The sequence below is a fragment of the Pan troglodytes genome, chromosome 6 (genome assembly GCF_028858775.2).
Source record: "Pan troglodytes isolate AG18354 chromosome 6, NHGRI_mPanTro3-v2.0_pri, whole genome shotgun sequence".
NCBI lineage: Eukaryota > Metazoa > Chordata > Mammalia > Primates > Hominidae > Pan > Pan troglodytes.
The window spans coordinates 27,248,137-27,269,491 of record NC_072404.2 but is presented as its reverse complement, the minus strand read 5'-3'; the positions used below and the strand labels follow the sequence as shown (position 1 = coordinate 27,269,491).

The 21,355-nt window shown below is 40.8% G+C and overlaps 1 protein-coding gene across 2 annotated transcripts in view; it reads right to left on the bottom strand.

Annotated features, from left to right (window-relative positions):
* Positions 1 to 18,845, bottom strand: part of SP4 (Sp4 transcription factor) — an 87,098-nt gene extending 68,253 nt beyond the window's left edge. Inside the window, exons 1-3 of one of the 2 annotated variants that reach the window (XM_527679.6) lie at positions 18,585 to 18,845; positions 18,049 to 18,164; positions 16,000 to 17,554 (exon numbers count right to left, since the gene is read on the bottom strand). In XM_527679.6, the coding sequence (XP_527679.1) occupies positions 16,000 to 17,554; positions 18,049 to 18,164; positions 18,585 to 18,591 (1,678 nt within the window). In that variant the 5' untranslated portion in view covers positions 18,592 to 18,845. The remainder of the gene's footprint in view (positions 1 to 15,999; positions 17,555 to 18,048; positions 18,165 to 18,584) is intronic. The other variant, XM_009452749.5, reaches the window with a different exon arrangement.
* Positions 18,846 to 21,355: the final 2,510 nt, after the last annotated feature.

Genomic DNA, 21,355 nt, shown 5'->3' with positions numbered 1-21,355 from the left:
TTTGGAACCCAGGCTTGGGGAAAAAAAAAAAAAAAAGAATTTGTCAAAACAAACAAACCCGTATATGAACATGCTCCATTCACAGTTTAAAAAGAAATCAATTTGATTTTAAAACTAGCAATATTAGTAAATAGTATTTTTCCTGAGCTTTCCCACTGGCTCAGTGAAATAAAATTAAGCTGATTTAGTATCTACATATTTGTGCTTTATAGAATTCTAACACTAAATGAAAGTACCTATAGAATTCTAACACTAAATGAAAGTACCTCAAGTATTTCATTTTACGAAACACACCACACACACATACATTCACTGTACAAAAGAAAAAAACCAAGACCTCCATTCCCAAAGGTTACAAAATTGTTTAACGGCACAGACAGACTGCTACCTAGCACAGAGCTCTTTTTTTTTAAAATATGTCATAGTTACACTCTGCTCATCACAAACCACTTATGGAATGAAACATGTTTGCTTTCCAGTTTGAAAATTATACATAGTTACCACTACCAGTTCATACAGCTGCCAAAGAATCATTTTTAAAGTGCTGAAAACTGTCTAAGTACTTTGATTTCAACAATCACGTTTTCTTTGTGGCTTAGGGTAAGGATAGGAGTATGAAGAGGTGGGCTAATTTTTAGAAATATCCCCAAATGAGCTGGTATCCTTAATTATAGTGAAGGTGCGGGAGAACAAGGAAGGTGATGAATAGGTATAGAATATAATCCCTTTAAGTTTTTCCTGAATGTGTTTATAATGAGTAAACATATACAGTAAGTATGCACACACCACACACACACACATATATATATCTACCTACATATGCGTGCACACACATACACACACACACACACACACATACACATAAAGATACACAAAATGAACTCAATCATGTTTTGGAAATACGGACTAAATTAACTATTCTATTTTCGTATACTGTGAATGCACTCTGATGTATCAAACTCTTGCAAAATGTAAATTGGTCTTCAATTCTCTTTGGTAGCTTGTTACTAAAAAAAGAGAGAAAATCCTTTTAAAACTTTTCAGGGAAACCATGATTTCCTTGGCCTCAAGGATTTGTGATGAAACAGCAGAAAAAATTTTGAAGCCACACAAACTCTGGGTTCTTTTCTCAATACCCGCCATGTATCAATTCTGTAACCTTAGGCAAATTATTTAAACTTTCTAAGCCTTGATTTTCTCATCTACTGAAAACAGCAATAATCTAAGATCAAGATAAAACACAACTCACCCAGAACAAAGTATAGTCTCCATGAATAAAGAACATGTCTGTTTTGTTTCCCCAGCACCTAGAACAATATGCGATGTATACAATGGCAGATACTAAATATTATTTATCCAGCAGAAAACAATAAAGTTGCAGGACCAACCCTGTCAACTAAGCTAATGCTACATAAAAATTACATGCAGGATTAGCTAAAGAACATAAATTCTACACATATACTAATTCTTAGGGTCTCTGGGTTTTCTTAATGTTATTTCCTTCAGAAAATGGGCATAAATTCCTATCTAATGACATCTCACATCCTCATCAAGAAGCAAGTCATGAAATTTAAGCCTTACAAGGTATATTCTTTTGGGGGTTTTACAACTATTAATGAAAACAAAATACAAGACTCCCTCTTTTGGGCTCTTTTCTTCAAAAAATAAAAGAAAGGGAAAAAAGAATACATACTCTTATTGCGCTTATATTCTTAGAATCTGTTTTTTTTTCATTTATTCAAAATTAGTTTGTGATACACAAATATTTAGTCAGGGAGATGTTATTACTAGCCTCAAATTCCCAATCAACACAGTCCATCAAAGTAATAAAAACTTTCTTTCTAATTCCCTTTGTGGCATATGTACCTCAAACCCCCAAAAGAACACAAGGAGTGGAGCACTCAGCTAAAGATCTAGGAATCTGTTTCTTATTGAGCATATTACAGTAATTACAATAAAATACTTAAAGTAGTAGTGGTTAGCTGTAAAGGGAGATTACAGTCCTATTCACCCGGACTTGTTTTATAAACAATTTTTACTTACTAGCACCCTAACTTACTGGCTATATGATCTTGGCCAAGTAAATTAACCTCTGATAGCCTTGGTTTCCTGTTCTATAATTTGAGGTCACCACCACCACCTTCTTCATAGGATTGTGAAAAATAAACAGTTAATACATATAAAGTGCTTAAACAGTGGCATATAAGAGACAAACAATAAACTGAGTCCATAAATGATCACAGAAAACAAACACTACAGTATACAGAGAGTACATAATTCAGGGCAGTAAGTGGTAATAGTACAAGTATGTTTAGACTCTGGTTCCATCATTCACTATGTGGCCATGAGCAAATTATTTAACCTCTATAGGCCTCAGTTTTTATACCTGAAAGGAGAGATGTCAGCAATACTTACCTTACAGTGTATTCTGAAGATTAAATAAGTTAATAGATCAAGTGCTGCATGCATTATCTGGTATACTATAAACATGCAGTAAATGTCAGCCAAAATATAAAACAAACATAAGGTTCAAAGAAGTACCCTTTTACTTCTTGTTTCATTCATTAAAGAAAACTGCATAATTTCTCTCCCCACTGGAGTATTATGGAAGCAGGAGTTCAGTCCCATGTTATTCAATCATCTAAGGAACATATCAAGCCGCACAATACAGATGCTGAGTATTTACTTGCTGACTGAATTCATGGATGCAGTCTGCCAGTAGGGAGTACAGGTAATAGATGAAAGTCTATCAAGGGGATATTAAAACCATTTACTTGCCCTATAATTAAAATCAGTAAAGGCAGTGACAACCTACCAATAAGAACAACAGGTGAGAGAAATTCTGAAAATAAAAATATGCTTTAACTTTAAAAACCTATACTAACAAAATCAGAAATAATAAAGTTTGCTTCAACAAGCATGTTATACTTTGTAGTATTTATGACAACTATCTGTCAAATGTTTGTCTCAACCTGGTTCATATGTACATTTAAATATTTGGAAAAACCTGCAGAATTCACAAACCACTTTTAAGTATTTCTTTCTCTTATATAAATCCCGTTAGTACTTGTCATCATATTCACCTAGTCTCTTCCTCTTCTCTCTTCTCCTTCAACTCCCTGGCATAGATATCCCCAACTAGACCAGAGCAAGGATTTTCCACCCCTTTCCCAGCCCCACACCAGGCACAGATACCCACTTACCAAAGCACAGATCACTATCTCGTTCCTATACGCCTGTGCAAAAGCAGCTCCGCTTCTGTGAACAAAAAGCTATGGTGACTTGACTCATTATTACAGAACTGTACTAAACCCCTTCTGACTGGCCACATTAAAAGGCATCTACATAATAATATCAGGGGGACAGAATCAACCTGGAAATTTTACATACCTTCAATTTCTTCTCAAAGTATCCCCTAACTGGTAAGATTCTCACCTTCAACTGTCTACCAAAACATATGAAGCAATCAGATTTAAATTCCCTTTATTTCCCTTTACTCATCACTTTTCCTTTTATGATCGTAAACTCTCTCACTCCTTTAATATATATCTTGAGTCTATTCCAAGGATCTGTCCATCCCATTCTCCTATGAAATCAAAGTTCTCCACCTGTGTCCTTTCTTCTGGGTCAGTATCAGAATGACAGATACTGAGCAATGCTCATCAAGGTGTGAGAAAAAATAAAATTATAAATTAATACACATACTTACATATATAACACAGACTCTACTTACATGAGGCTCACAATTCAACTTTTATATGAATACTCCTTGAGCTAAGTCTGAATTTTGTAATGTTTACAAAATACTAATTGAGCCGGGCATGGTGGCTTACACCTGTAATCCCAGCACTTTGGGAGGCCAAGGTGGGTGGATCACCTGAGGTCAGGAGTTCAAGAACAGCCTGGCCAACCTGGTGAAACCCCATCTCTACTAAAAATAGAAAAATCAGCTGGGTGTGATGGCAGGCGCCTGTAATCTCAGCTACTCAGGAGGCTGAGGCAGGAGAATCACTTGAACCCGGAAGGCAGAGGCTGCAGTGAGCCAAGATCGTGCCACTGCACTCTAGCCTAGGCGACAGAGTGGGACTCCGTCTCAAAAACAAAACAAAACAAAAAACTACTTGAATTTCAAAAATTGCATGTGAAATCCAACATAACCTGAAGTGGCCCTTTTCTTCCTTCTGATATGGTAAACTTTTTAGTCATCCTTTGAGTCTCAGCTCAGTTATCACCCTTTCCATGAAAACATTCCCAGAACCCTACAAGCAGAACTAGTTCTTCCTTCCTCTGGGCTTCTATAACACTTCATTCACAGCTTGTATAAACCAAACACCACAAAGTAATTTAATTAGCTATATGTATGAGATATATAGATATTAGATGATATCTATCATGTACTATTGAGTCTAAGATGCAAGTGATCATAAGAAAGAAAAAAGTTCTGCTAATTAAACTATGACATGCCTTTGATTACAAGGTGTGTTTTAATTTTAAAGATTTAAAATGGGCCCAGGCGTGGTGGCTTACGCCTGTAATCCCAGCATTTAGGAAGGCTGAGGCGGGTGGATCACCTGAGGTCAGGAGTTCAAGATCAGCCTGGCCAATATGGTGAAACTCCCCTCTCTGCTAAAAATACAAAAATTGGCTGGGCGTGGTGGCGGGTGCCTGTAATCTCAGCTACTTGGGAGGCTGAGGGAGGAGAATCACTTGAACCTGGGAGGCAGAGGCTGCAGTGGGCCGAGATTGTGGCACTGCACTCCAGCCTGGGTGATAGAACAAGACTCCATTTCAAAAAATATATAGATATACATATACACACACACACACACACACACAAAACACACAAACACACACATAAAATGAAATAAAAATAAAATGTAAAAAGCATGTCCTAGAAGCAGAGAAATAAAGTGTGTCTCCCACAACAGATAATATATCCTATGAGGGCAGAAAACATGTCTCACTTCATCTTTAGTTTCTCAATGCCTATTACCATACTTGATACAGAGCAGGGGAAAAGAACAAACCAACCTGATGTTTTTACCTAATCCCTTACCATGTCTTTCACGTCACCAGTGTAGGTCCTAGAAAAGTTCAACAAGCTGTTTTTTATATTTAGTAACCATTTACTTCACTACCACAGCCTTTCTAGGGACCACTGTGAATTCATAACTAAATTACTGCAACAACATCCTTTTATCTGAGCTCCTGCTTTCTAACTTTTCTACACTTTTATCTACAAAGAAACACTCCAATAAGTATCATTTGCATTGCAAATATTTTTACTCAATATCTCCAATCCACTAGATTCAAGTTTTTCAAATTTATTTATTATTATTATTTTGGCACAATCTCTTCTTGAAACAAAATGTTAGGAAATGGTTCAAAAAACACGCTTGTGTGGCTGATGCAGGAGTGGAAGGCTGTTTGGTTGGCAAACCCTGAGCTACTCTGTGAGACCACTAAGCCTCTAGGAAGCACACAGAAGAGAACCCATCATTCTCTGTGTTAGTTAAAAGCTTCCACATGATAGCTTTGTGCTTTTCCAATCTTTGGTCCCCATCAAGCTCATTCCAAGTTTAGCAGCTTGACTCAAGCCATCCTCACTCTTCACCTGTCACCCCCAAAGTCTCAAATGTCCACTTTCCAAACCAATCTTTAAGGCCTATTTCAAGTCCTATCTCCACCAGAAAAAGCCTTTCTTGTTTACTCCCCACTAACCTCACTGACTTCTGAGCTCTCACACTTGTTTTCCATGCCTCAAAACCCAGTACTTAAGTATAAACGCTCATATGTAGTTGCAGCTGCCATATAATGGTTTCATGTATGTAAATCTTTCTCCTGAACACAAGCATCATTTTAAGACAGGTTTAGTTAGTATCTTCAGAACCTAACAAGGGTTAATCAGACAGCAGACATTTAGTTCTTACTATACTGAAATACACCACCTGTTTGCTGTTGTTGTTGTTGTTGTTGTTTTGAGACAGGGTCCCGTTCTGTTGCCCAGACTGAAGTGCAGTGGCACGATCTCAGCTCACTGCAACCTTCCACTTTCAGGCTCAAGCAATTCTCCCACCTCGGCCTCCCAGAGTAGATGGGACTACAGGCATGCACCACTATGCCCAGCTAATTTTTGTATTTTTAGTAGAGACGGGTTTCACCATGTTTCCCAAGCTGGTCTCAAACTCCTGAGCTCAAGTGATCTGCCTGCCTCGGCCTCCCAAAGTGCTGAGATTACAGGTGTGAACCACCACGCCTGGCCACACCACTTCTCTTCCACCTGTTAATACACCTCTCTCCATACACCTCACCTCACCCTTGCTTGCACTTTACCAAAGCTTTCTGAAATTCCTCTTATACAAATTTCTCGTTTACCTCTGACATATAACTCAAGCTAATATCCATACCTAAAATATCTCATTCCCCCACTTTACTACTTCACATTCTTCTAGTGGGTGTCACTACGTAGAGATGTCACCAAGTTACCACCTCCTGCATACAGTTTTCTTTACATTATTCAAAGCCTTTTCATACATATTAACTTATCTAATCTTTGAGACTCTATGAGGTAAAGAAGGTAGGAACTAATATCACTATTTTGCAAATGAAAAAAAGGAAGGAACTACAATTATGATGTTTGCCCAGAGTGGTACAACTAATTGGTGGGGGCGGGGAGTACCCAAGCAAAAATGTGAGTTTTAATTCTTAGTGTTGTGCTCTACGAAGCCTCTAAGTACATGTGGTCTGCACGAATAATAAACCTACTATAAGAACCATACCTCTGATCAAGCACAGATATTTCTTACCTCCTTAACTTTATTATCATCCCTGAGGAAAAGAGAAGCTTCATAAATTTGAATTATCACTTTTTCTATTCGAAAGATTCTTGCGTCTTAAACGTTTTACATACAGAGAGACATATTTTTAAGAGACAAGGTCTCACTCTCTCACCCAGACTGGAGTGCAGTGACAATCATAGCTTACTATAACCTTAAACAGAACTCTTGAGTTCAAGCAATCCTCCCGCCTCAGCCACCTGAGTGGCTGGGACTACAAACATGGGCCACCACATCCAGCTGATTTTTTACTTTTCCCTTTTTTCGTAGAGGTGCAGTCTCACTATGTTGCCCAGGCTGGTCTCAAGCTCCTGGGCTCACGTGATCCTCCTCCCTCAGCCTTCCAAAGTACTGAGATTACAGGATGAGCCATTGCACTTGGCCTCAAACATTTTCAAGAAACACCTTTGTACCAGATATTCTGAGCCATGAAGAAAGGGACTACTGCAGCAGGACTGTTCATGAAAAAAAAAAAAAAAAAAGGAAAGAAAAGAAAGGAGGGTGTGAGGGGAGTAGAGAATGAGAAATTACTTAATGGGTACAGTGTACATTACTGCAGTGATGCACACACTAAAAGCCCTGCCTTCGCCACTATACAACACATCAATGTAACAAAATTGTACTTGCACCCAACAAATTTATACAAATAAAAGATCAGCATAAATAACTTAAAAAAAAAGGCATACAGATTTGCTTGCTCTGTAGGGAAAACTGACAAATTTAAAGCTGTGAGTGCTTCCCACAATTTGGGTTCTTTTAGGATCCTAGATTTTCCAATTGTTCTCTAATTTCCACTCAAGAAAAAGTAATCACATTGTTCACACTAAAGTGACAGTATCAGAAACACAACTATGGTTAAAGAGCTAGAGCAGTCCCCCCTTATCAGAGGGGGGAATATGTTCCAAGACCCCCACTGGATCCCTGAAACCATGGCCTGAACCCTATACATATTGTTTTTTCATACATACATACATACATACATACCTGTGATAAAGTTTAATTTATAAATTACACAAAGTATGAGATAACAACTTCTCTTTGGCATATATTTGGCTTATCTTGGATATATCCAAATTGCCAGCATTACTACTTTTGCACTTTCAGGCCATAAATATGTAAAGTAAAAATACTTGAACACACTGTGATACTACAGCAGTTGAGAAGGTTACTAAGTGACTTGTTAGCATATACAGAGGGTATAACTGGACAAAGAGAAGATTCCCATTCACCCTGGACAGACTGAGATTTCACCACACTACTCAGAAAGGCATGTAATTTAAAACTTGTAAATTGTTTTTTTCTAGAATATTCCATTTAACATTTTTGGACCATAGTTGACCACAGGTAACAGAACCCACAGATAAGAGGAGACTACTATACCGAGATAACATATCGTAACTACAAATTCAGTGTCAGAACTAAAGCATATGTTTAAAATACTAACGTTTTGGTATTCACCAAATAAAAGAGCAAACGACATAGAAAAATAGCACCTAAGCACATAGTAAATTTAAGAATGAACAGAAATATATTAATTTATGAATTAAAGTGCTACATTTATTGCTTAATAGAATTCACCCTCATTATACAGCCTCTATGAAAAAAAATGGTAAATATCACCCACAATCTCCCTCACAAAAATCCCTAAATACTTAATCATGTACGTTTAAGACTTACAGAGAACTCTGGCCATGTGCTGGATGGAAGTACCCAGAACGAAATAAAATATATATTCTAATTTCATAGACCTTAAATTTTAGAATTAGAAGAAGACTCAGAGTTTATAGTTTAAGCAAATTTTCTATATGGTACAAGAAATTCTTCTGCAGTCTACAAAATCTTTGACCGATGAACATCCCATCTTTAATGAATGATCACTACTTAATGAAACAAACCATTCCACTGTTGTGTAACTCTAGTCTGTCTTTGTGTGTGCATATACATATGTTTTTCCAGGGCCAAACAAAATAATAGAACTACGTCAGAAAAAAAAAAAAAAAGCCCCTCATATATCTAAAGACAGCTGTCACAATTTCTTGTTTTCTTTTAAAGATAAAACTCCGTTCTTTGATTATTGCTAGTACGAAATGTTTTCCACATTCTTCATTCTGGGAATCCTTCTTGATACATTTGCGAGTCTGTCAATGTCCCATTTAAAATGTGCCACCCGGTACTGCGCACAATATTGCAGAAGTATCTCACAAGCACAAGGTACAGAAGCTTTATTCTACTCTCAGTTCATTTTAAGCCAATACATCCCAAATCATTTTCACAAGTCCTCCTGCCAAGCCAGGTTTTTTACCTTGTAGGTATGTAATTCCCTCCATCTTAAGGAGAGGATCTTACCTGTTAAATGTATCTTACTAATTCTGGCCCACCATTTCAGCCTATTAAGATCACTCTGAATCTCAGTTCTATCATATAAGCACCACCTCCCAGCTTTGTCTCATATTTGAATTCAGTAAATTCAGCCATCCTTCAACCTGGTATTTGAAAAAAAAATGTCAAACTACATTAAAATTAGAACCCCATGCCATAGTGTGAGACCTCGTAAGGAGGTGAATAATAATTACCACTTTTCATTCAATTGTGCAACCAGCTATGAGCCTTCAAAGAGGCCACAACTATCAATACTAAAATCAAGATAAATTATGTTAACATTATTTCCTTTGGGTACTCATCTGGAAATCCTAAAGAAAGAAGATATGAACCTAGTTTCTTAGTGAACCCATACTGGCTCCCAGTGATTCCTCGGTTCTTTTTTAAAATGCTCAAGAGCCAACTACTCAATAATTCATTCAAGGACTTTGCTAAGGACGGTTATCAAGCTCATTTGTCTGAAGTTAAGAATGTTTTAAAAAATTGAGGTGTTATTCATGCCAAATCTTCTGACACTTTTTACCATGCAGCATAAATTTTAAGTTATTGATACTAGCCTGAAACTGAATCTGAAAGTTCCTTCTGACCCTAGGATAACATCCATTTTTATCATCTTGACTTCCAAAAAGCAAACCCAAAAATGCAGTAGAAAGACAACTGGAGGAGAAGTCAAGATTCTAGCCCTCACTTTGTCATCAAATATAAGAGGGTCATTTAACCTTTCTGGGCTTCAATTTCTTCATTTCTAAAATAGGGCTAAGGAAAGAAGGTGGGAGAAAGAGGCTCATTTATTTTTAAGTTACCTTAGTAACTACAATTTCATTAAGCCCTCATCTCACCACACACTTAAATAAGCAATTTGGGGTTCAACAGGTTTCCTTTGCCACAATTTGCTCCTTCACTAGGTAGCAAAATGACAAGCATTATGAACATCCAATCTTAACATCCAATCTTAACTCAAATCCGCATCAGAAAAGTACAGAAGAGCACATATATGTGTACAGTCTGATATTAGGCCAGGTTCCCCCGTTACTGTCAATCCTTACTGTGTAAGGATTGACTTAATGTAGCAGTGCAGAATCTTCGACCCATATTTCTGCTTTCACTTCAAATAGTAAAAACACAAAATGCCTTTATAAATAGACTTTAGCAGCAGTATCAAAAGGTTACAACTGCTGAGCCATAATCTCCAAGATTCTTTCCACCTACAATTCTATCATTTTGTAAGTCTGTTATTTCTACAAGATCTATGCGTAGCACCATTCCCTATCTTCCTTCTTGATTAAGCAAATTTAGAGCTGTGAGTGCTTTCATGCCTGCCCCAATATCCTCAACCTGCTTTCATGCCTGCCCCAATATTCCCTAAGTATTACTCATTATATATTCCGATTCAGAATTTGAAAAGCAGATGATTAAAACTCTATTTTCAGCCAGACACAGTGCCTCACGCCTGTAATCCCAGCACTTTGGGAGGCTGAGGTGGGGAGATCACCTGAGGTCAAGAGTTCGAGACCAGCCTGGCCAACATGGCAAAACTCCATCTCTACTAAAAATACAAAAATTAGCCAGGCGTGGTGACATGTGCCTGTAGTCCCTGCTACTTGGGAAGCTGAGGCCGGAGAATCACTTGAACCCAGGAGGTGGAGGTTGGAACAGATATCGTGCCACTGCACTCCAGCCTCGGCGACAGAACGAGACTCCATCTCAAATGCAAACAAACAAAAAACTCTATTTTTCTTTGCTAATCTATCCTGAAGTCCTTCTTAAAAAAAAAAAAAAAAATGCCCTTTTACAAAATTAATGTGGCTCTACTTTGAGCACTTTTCATCTTCCATGAAAAAATCATTCAATAGGTAAAGCCAGCTTGGTAGTTCAGAACCTAAGTCATTCGTATTGAATACATGATTTAAGTTTCTAATAATGAATTCCAATCTATAACAAACAGTATTAGAAGATTTTAAAGAAATAAGATTACTGGAGTAAATCTGACTCCTCTGAAAAAAGACTAGCCAAACACAGGAGTACATGAGAATGTATATATACAGATGCCCATTAGGGAAATCCAAATTAATAAAACATATATGGCAAAGGAAAGCCATATTTGTATTAAACCTCAAGCCAATTTTCCACCTTTAGTAGCTCTGGAAAAAAAGATCAGTGTAAGAAGTTAATTTTACTGGATTGAATTCAGTTTTAAAATTAAATATAAATTTTAATTATTTTCTTTGGTACCTATTTTTACCAATAATGAAGAATTGGTCCTCCCATTTCTGGTTTCATACTATATCCCCAGGTTTCATATTTTAATTCCTTGGAGAAGTACAGAAATTAGGTAAGAGAGTCAAGTTCTTGAAGGGTCAGCAGTATCTTATTATTAAGTCTGAACTTCCTCTGTGGGAGAACCAGCATAATATTCTTAATTTCCACTAAAATTGACAAAGAAATATTCATTCGTCAATCAAAAGGCCTACAGTATGATCTCTGTTACTACATATGATGATTACTGCCAAAAATAAGTCACATTGTGGACCACTCCAAGTTAATTACAGATTTAGCTATCAATTGTTCCTACATAGCTCTAAATTCTTTAAGGAAATGTAACACCTGAAATTCACTTTATTTAGGGCTCTTTGACTACTAGAAGACATTGTGAAAACAGGTACTTAACTCTCCTCACTTAGTTAAAATAAAGGAGCTTAAGCCAGAGGTACAATTAGTTGTCTTTGAGCTTAAAGTAAGGTTTCCGCTTTTCCTTTGAAGTCAAACTCAGCACGTTCACACTTACAAGTGGGAGCTAAAAAAAAAAAAAAAAATGATTACACATGGACATAGAGGTGGAATAACAGACACTGCGGACTACAAAAGGTGGAGGGCAGGGTGAGGGTGGAAAAAATACCTGTTGGGTACAAGGTTCACTATTTCGGTGATGGGTACACTAAAATCCCAGACTTCTCCACTATGCAATATATCCATGTAACACAACCGCACTTGTACCCCCAAATCTATTTTTTTAAAAAGTAAAAGTAAAAAAATTTTAAGTCAAATTTAGAATCCCAATAACAAAACAAAAAGTATGCAGAGCATACACATATTTAGTTCCTACTACAATTCTAACTAATGCTTAGCATGAAGGTCAGGATTTACAGCTGAGACCAAAGCACAGAAACACATTATACTGAACACATTGTTAATGGGAAGAGGATCCCCCTAGGTTGTTGCTAACATTCTCATTTCATAAAACTAAGTATGAAGCTCCCCAGCTTCAAGTACTGGTTTCATTAGATTTACCTTGTATGATTTTACTTTTTTTCTGTTCATGTCATCTAGACTTCCCTTAATCTCCTGAAGAGTAAAATGAGAATAGTGGATGGTGGAGAGTTTTAGCTCATTGTCCTTGAGCTAGCAATTACATTCCGTCAAAGCTACTAATTTTTCAAGGCTTGTCATAAAAATTTCGAGCAAAATTTCCCCACAAATTAAACAATACCATTCTCCTGGGGAACAACATGAACCGACCAAGAAAGTACTTACAGACGAATGGGGACACAAAGTAAAAGATCTGAACTTTCAGGGCTCATTTATAAAAGGGCGATATGGGTACTCATTGCTCCTTCTCCCCCTTGTCAAGACAGAAAAGTTCCTGGTGTCTCACTCTTAGTGTCTTTTTTTTCTTTCTTTTTTTTTTTGAGATGGAGTTTGGTTCTTGTTGCCCAGGCTGGAGTGCAATGGCGCGATCTCGGCTCACTGCAACAACCTCCACCTCCTGGGTTCAAGTGATTCTCCTGCCTCAGCCTCCTGAGTAGCTGGGACTACAGGCATGTGCCACCACGCCCAGCTAATTCTGTATTTTTAGTAGAGACAGGGTTTCTCCATGTTGGTCAGGCTGGTCTCGAACTCCCAACCTCAGGTGATCCACCTGCCTTGACCTCCCAAAGTACTGGGATTACAGGCGTGTGCCACTGCACCTGGTCCACTCTTAGTGTCTTACAAATGCAAAGCCAAAAGAAATTAATGAAAACAAAGTTGTTTCATTAGCTTCATTAAAACCATTCCAAGGCATTACTCCTAATTACAAAGTGCTATTTTCTCCATCATCTTTTATACCTTAGTTCAAAGAGCATTTGTCAAGCACCTACTAAGCTAGGCAATGGGGTAAAATCTGCAAACTAGGCCTAGATTAACTGTATTGACTTGCAGACATCAAGCAAGGTACATTTCTGGTCTCTGTCAGACTGCTGTCTTTTTAAAAGGATTGAGCATATTTATTAGAACATAAACAACATCGACAAAATTTTAAATCTTTGGTTTCAGGGGAAAAAGAATCCAACTATGTAGAGTTCAAATTTCCTCCTCTACTTAAAACAGAACCACCCAAATCATGTAAATCCTTTAAGTGAAAAAATTATCCCTGAAAATGAAGGAATAACCACACCTATTGGCACTGTTCAGCATACAGTAGCCATCTCAATACACACTTGTGAAATAAAAACTAAAAAGTTGTAGTTGCCACCAAAATCGATTCTCTGAGGCACAAACGAACTAGCTCAACACCCCCACCTGCTTCCATATTCTGTCTTCTGGTTCACTGCTGATGACCAGACACTTGATTCTCAAACTTCAGTGAGTTTGTTTGTTTGAGAGAGGGTCTCGCTCTGTCACTCAGGTGGGAGTGCAGTGAGGCAATCACAGCTCACCGCAGCCTGGATCCCCCGGGTACAAGCGATCCTCCTACTTCAGCCTCCCAAGACGCTGAGACCACAGGTGTGCCACCAAACCCAGCTAATTTTTTTAAATTTTTTGTAGAGACAGGGTCTCCCTATGTTGCCCAGGCTGGTCTTGAACTAGTGGGCTCAAGCAATCCTCCCACCCTGGCCTCCCAAAGTGTTGGGATTACAGGGATGAGCCACCACACCCAGCCACTTCAGTGAGTTTTACAATCACCTGGAAAGTTTGTTTGAAAGGCAAATCCCTTGACCCCCACAATTCAAAACTTACAGTACCAAAAACTGGATCCTGTGTTTATTTTAATGCACCATTCAAGTTAATCTAAGTTTGGTTGGCCAAAACATTTCTTTACCCTCACAATGGCTAAGGGAAAAACCTCTGGATTGCAAAAGTTATCAACTAGAGAGCAGAAAAATTGATTACTTCTAACCTAAATTATAAGTTAATTCTCTTAATTAATCACAACTCACTAATGCTTAATAAGCAAGATGAAATGGAAGTGAAATAACTTCTGCTTTGACACTGCAAACTGTCATTCAACCCACCAAAAACACTTCTGAAATACTACAATTATTGTCAAAGTGTTTAGCAAAGGAGTAGAAATAAAGCAAGTTAAGGATTGTAATCCAGAGAAACATTTATGTAATTACGCTGTAATAGTTTTAGGAGAAAAAGTACCACAATCGAAACACTAACTAGATGACTGTGCTTGCCACTAGCCACATGTGGCTACTTAAATTAAAATTAAATAAAATTTAAAATTCAGTTCCTCAGTTGCCCCACACACATTTAACTGCTTAACAGCCACATGTAGCTAGGTAGATAGAAAACATAAACATTTCCAACATCACAGACAGTTCTGCTGGATAGCGCTGGCCTAGAAGCACTGGTATCTAGATAAAAAATATAATCTCGGTTCTCCTGAATCAGAAGGCTTTATCTGGCAATTTACAATTTTACATATATATGCCTACTTTAGGTATTAACCATAAAAGAAGAACCCTAGCGTAATTTTTCTGCAACTTGTTTCAAGAAAGATCATTCAAAAGTGATAAACTTATTTATCTCACATTATCAAAATAGAAATATTTAACTAACAAGGTCTGGAAGTATCAAAGGCACTAAAACATAACGAGGTTTTCATCAAATCAGAATCAATGAAAAGGGTTTAATTACTAGAAAACAAAAGTTATTAGGTACGATAAGACTGGTCCAAAAAAGATTAAAACTACTTCCCAAGTACTTCAGAAGGAACTATTTATATGCATAACAAATAACAACTACTTTTACAATAGGTTTAAAAATAACTTTACCACAATTAATTCAAATTAGTGACATTTTACTGTCAACATTTTTCATTGCTTTCCACCAACCCTACATTAAACATCTACAAATCACACAATGACCGTGATTTAATTAAATATAATTTTATAAATGAAGGATTATTCATTCAAATCCTGATATTAGCATAAAAGTAGGCATAAAAGTTAACCAAACAATTTACAACTTAAAATTATCTCTCAACTGCATCAGTATCTAGTTTAAAACCAGTGTAATAAAACACAAAAGCATGGGCGACAAGATGCTGAAGCTTGAGAAATAACTTCCACTAAAATAAAGTTAGCCTTATCACACCACAGAATTAAAAGTTCAACAGACTCACAATTATATATACCAATTCAGTTTAAAACTACTTTCCCTCAAAGAAGAGATAAGTATCATTTCGACTAGGGTTCTTTCTGAAGAGCTGGAATGTACTCAAATAAGACCACTAAATTACAGAAGGCAATTATGATTCTAATCAGAAAGCTCTGTCCCATAAAACAATACTTTTTAAAAAACTAATAAATTTAACACATTATTATAGAATCTACAAAAGTGAACATGTCACATTGATTACTACAGAGCTATGTTTGTTAGTATAATATTCCTATTTCTGGTTCCTTATGATTGTGTGTTTACTTCAGAGGTCTACGTCAAACCTAAGAATTAGGAGAGAAAAGCAATAATTGTTATGAAAAACTATTTAAAAGGTACTTAAAAAGATGTCAGAACTTACCTGCAACACTGGTGATTGTAACGGGAACTCCCTGCACTTGAACACCTGCAGCACCCAGGTTGGCAACGCTCACTGTCTGAAGGTTAGGCACTGATGCAAGCTGGGCAGTATTCAAAGTTATTGGGGCACCAGCAACAGCCACAGGAGCAATCTGAGCAAGAGTTGTGCCACCACTTGAAGACACTGGGGTGATGGTTAACTGTTGGGATAACCCAGCATTCTGAACTTGCAAATTTGAAAGACTCTGAATATTCTGAACCTGTACAGTTTGCCAACTGATTTGCCCTGAAGGTGTTAAAGTTGGAGCCCTGATAAGCACCTGAGTCGGATTTACTGCTTGAAGTTGAACATTCTGTAAAGGCTGCTGCTGGATGGTCTGAATCGTCTGCCCTGACTGGAGTTGAAACGACTGTGGTGGAATAGCCTGAATGATCTGTTGCTGAGGCTGTTGGATCTGGATCTGCTGTAAGATAGGTTGGCCTACAATTTGCACCTGCTGAAGAGAATTTGATTGATCCTGTGCATTCTGCATTCCATTAGGCTGAAGCTGACTGGAGCTCTGGGCTTCAGACTCAGTAGCAGCAGGTGTTTGAGATTCTTCAATGGTGCGTTCAGAACTACTGGCTGATGTGCTTGCATACTGGCCAGTATCTGCTGAGCTCACTAATGTGTCACTGCTTGTCAAAGACGTTGAAGCAGTGGTTGTGCAGGTAGTGGAGGAGGAGGGAGATTCCGGCATAGTACTGGCAGAAGTAGTGGTGTTGGTGGGTGTGGAAACTAATTGATTCCCATTGGAAGTCCCACTATCAGCAGTAGCAGCAGGCTGGCCAACCTGCCCAGTCCCTCCTCCGGCAGCCACGTTGTTTATCACTGGCAAAGCTAGAGTCACTCCTCCAATGTTAATTGGTAGGGTTGTTACAACTTGAGCCTGAGTACCAGGAAGAGTCTGTAACTGCAGTGGTATTGAAACACCAGGTCTAATTTGGACCGGAACTGTCTGATTTGCCAGGTTTTGAGCAAGAATATTCCCAGAAGCTGTCCTGTTAGCAGCTGTGAGTATAGCTTGATTATTACCTGCAGAAATGAGCTGAATTTGACCCTGCAAATCCTGTAGAGATGAACTACTAGTTGGATTGATTTGAATTTGTTGACCTTCCACTGTCTGAAGTTGTGGAATTACTTGGTACTGTACACTACCACTTGGATTTTGTACTTGTATGACTTGAAATTGACCAGGGGTGGAAGAATTACCTGATTTAGTTTTTGTAGGAGATGCACTCCCGTTATTACTGCTGGAAGAACTAGACGAACTAGAGGCTGGTTGAGAAACGTTATTCTCTTTTGAAGCAGGAGGAGTGGAGGCAACAAGTTGCCAAGCGTTTCCAGCAAGTTGCGTTGTTACCAGTTCTAGCTGTTGTGGTTGATTTTGAAGTTGCACCAATCCTTGACTTGGATCTATAATAATTTGTTGTTGTCCAGTTGCTTGATTTTCACCAGGAGTCCCTATTTTGCTGCAAGTAGCTGCCAGTAAAGCCAGAGGAGAGGGCTGAGAGTCCTACCCAAAATGGGACGGTAAAGGAGAGGGGGGGAAAAAAAAGTGGGCGGATTTAGTGGAGGCCAGTAGTTGCCAGGGGGTTACTTATTTTGACAGCTCTACATAACAATTTAGGAAGCAGCAGAAATCAAAAAGAAATACGAACAAAAGTAGATAAGAACTATAGGAATAAGGAAGCAAGTCCTATAATATCAAGTTTAAATAAAAGGAAATTTCTTTACAACTTTGTAAAGTGTTATGTTCCTAAACTCAAAATGCCCTTGGGAACACACACACCGTTTTCTTATAGTCTGAATTCCTGATGTAATTTTAAACAGCGTTATACCCTCAAAGACGTGAAATCTTGATGAATTTACAATTTAAGTTCCACACTCTCAGAAAGATGCTTTGAGTGGATAAACATTTTATTCTGTTACTTCTGGACATTCAAAGGGCACAACTCCCTCTCTCTCCTAATGTGTCGTGATGAATTTTTTTAATTTGTTTGCTTTTACCTGGGAGCCTGAGGTTTTGGGTTTTTTATTGTTATTCTCTGGCTCAGAGGTTTTCCCTCCTTCTGTAGCCATCGCCGCTGCCGCTGCCGCCTCCTCCTCCTCCTCCTTCTTCTGATCTGCAACAAACCCCCCCACCACACACACACGACAACAGGTTATTAGGATTATTATTATTCGTCTTCTTCCTCTCCTCTTCTCCCCCCTCCCCCCGAACATTAATCTCCATAAACCCGCGATCCACGCACACCGGCAGGGGGTGGGGGAGAAGGAGGGAAGGGAGGAGGGGGATATCACAAAACGTGGTTTGAAACCCGACCCATCGGCTCCAGAGCAACACCCAGAAGGAGGTTGTTCTCTCTCAGACATTAAGACAAAACACAACCCTCCTTCCCTCCCCCTGATTCCCTCCCGCCCTCTCCTCCTCCCCTTAAAGCATCTCAGCGGCCCCGGGGGAGGGGGGAGAACCGAGCAGGGTCTGGGGAGGGAGGGAGAGAGGGAGGCGGCGAAGGAGACTGAGGGGGGTGGAGAATACGTACCGCTCATCCCGCATTAACAGGACAAACCCTCAGACGGAGACACTGGGATAGAGGTGGGTGGGGGTGGGGGCGAGGCGGGAGGAGAGGCCGGTCCCGCCCGCCCGCGGTGGCTCGGAGGAGGCTGTAGCTGGCACAGGCTCTGCCTCTTTTTCCGCGAATGGCCGCCGCTGGGCTGTGGCGTAGCAGCTCCTCTCTCCGCCCGAGCCCGGCTGACTCGCCCTTGATTGACAGCGGCGGCGCGCGGCGCGGGCGGCGGCGCGGGTCGGGGGCGGGGCCAGGGCGGTGCGAGCCTGGCCGACTCCCCACCCCCCTCGGCCTCTCTCCGCCGGAGCCTCCGACTCTCCACCCCTTCCCCCAGCGGATTGGCCGCCGACCTGCCGGGGGCCGGGGCGCTGGGGCCGCCTCCTCTCCACCCCCTTTCTCGGGGTTATTCTTTTAGCAGCTCTTCTCCTCCTCCCTGGCTCCTCTGGCGCTCTTTCTCTCGGCGTTCTAGCTCAGGAGCGCTGCCGGTAGGCCCGCCATACAGCCAAACTTGTTGTCTCAGGATATCCCGCCCCCTACTCATTTCCCAGCGCCCTCCACTCAAAAACCCCCTCCAGCAATCCCTCCAATTGCCACTAAAGAAAAAAGTAGGGCCCTTGCTCCAGGCAAGCGAGAGCGGCGGACGTGGGCGCGCGCGGACCACCGACAGGTCGGCGCGCTGAGTGAACTGCCCGCTGCCCCCGCGCAGGGAGCATGGCTTTCCTGAGGCGCATCCGGACCCGGGCGCCCTTTTTCCCTGGCTCTGTCTCCATTGGCTGAGCCCAGGGTGACGCGCGCTGAGTGGTGGGAGAAAGGGGGTGGGGCACTACCGCGAAGGCTGTCGGTACTCGTAGTTTCCGGCGGTCGCGGTGCCTTCTTCGAGGCACCGCCTCTCTCCCGCCCCCGACCGAGGCCTGGCTGCCGAGCGGAAAGCTGCCCGAGGGGGCGGTGGCGGCAGGGCGTGGCCGGGGCCGAGTGGGAGTTGAACTGAGCGAGGAGGAGGGGGAATGGGTGTTGTTTGCCTGGGCCTATCCGCCGCGCGGGGCTGCCCAAACCACCTCTGCCACCGCCTCCTCGGCTCCAAGCCGCTCCCCGCGGGGCGAGCTCACACCCGGAGCGCTCGGCGATTGAGCGGGCGGCGGCGTGGGGAGGCGGGGTTTGCTGTCCTCGGGGTTTGAATGAACCCGGCTTCTTGAAGCAGCGCCCTCGCCTTGCCTTTTTTTGCTCACCTTCCCCTCAGGCCCCTTGCTTTGAGTCCGAGGCCTGTTTTCTCACGGAGAAGGATCTTCCATTTTTATTTGTTGTCTCTCTGGCTGGCAGCTGGTGCAGAGCAGTGACCCGCCTTCTAAGAAGGGTTGCATCGCATTTTGCCTAAAAGCCTAAGTGGTTGGCGGAGTTCTAAGCCTTATCTGACAAGAGTCTCCGGGCGAAGAAAAGCCCAGCTCCATAAGGGTCAGCCCCGCTTACGGTGTAGCGTAAGCAAGCGTAAGGGCAAGTGGAATTAACATCTGGCTGCACAAAGCATCTTATTGTCAAATGCACTTGAGCAGTGTCCTGCCTCAGCTTTCCTACAAAGTCCTGAAGTCAGGATGATGCCATGGAACGTAATCAGCGCCTGATTAACTGTACCAAAGGTGGAAGTGACCCCACATGTAAATACTGGCCTTGGGAACAAGGCATGCTTACACCCCAGGCTCAAAGCCATTGTCTCACTTCTTACCTGGGCTTCACACTTAGCCTTGGGCATTTTTGTCTCCTGCCTGAGGCCTGACATGTTGCAATGGTGAGGAGGTCCCAGATGCTGAACTTGACTGGCATTTCCTTTGCTTGTTAAAGTAATTGCAAAATCAGCTGATGACAAAGCCATGCAGCAAGACAAAGCAATTCGAATAAAGAATTACATGGTATTGTCTACCCCATCTTATACAATGAGCCAGAGATCCCTGAACAACATGGTTTTTCCCCATCTTGTACAATATAGAAAGCTCAAAAGTGCTTCTTACATTTACGTATATACTGTCTCTATCCTCAGGTCCCCTCCTCCCCCCAGTTCACCAAGATAAATGAAGACATTTTGCAGTCTTATGAATTGGGGCTTTCATTGTCATTTTTGTTTGGAAAACCTGATTCAGAGAGGCAATGTCACTGACTCTGAACCATAGATTAAAAATAATGCTTTGGGAGGCCGAGGCGGGTGGATCAGGAGGTCAGGAGTTTGCGACCAGTCTGGCCAACATAGTGAAACCCTGTCTCTACTAAAAATACAAAAAATTAGCCAGGTGTGGTGGTGTGCGCCTGTAATCCCAGCTACTCGAGAGGCTGAGGCAGGAGAATCGTGTGAACCCTGGAGGTGGAGGTTGCAGTGAGCTGAGATCACGCCATTGCACTCCAACCCCGGGCGACAGTGCAAGACTCCGTCTCAAAAAATATATAATAATAATAATAATGCCTACCATCAGTATGAATCTGCAAAGTCCTAAATATTCTCCACCCTGTAGATAAGTGGGAATACTGGTATCCATGAAACATAAGTCCTGCTTTTTATGGTGGACCAGTGTCTTCTAGTCCCTGGCTGTTATGGACTGAATGTTTGTGTTCTCTGCCCCCTTCCCCATTCATGTGTTGAAATTCTACACGGGGCGCGGCTCACTCCTGTTATCCCAGCTCTTTGGGAGGCCAAGGCGGGCGGATCACTTGAGCCCAGCAGTTCCAGACCAGTTTAGGCAACATGGTGAAACCCAGGCTCTACA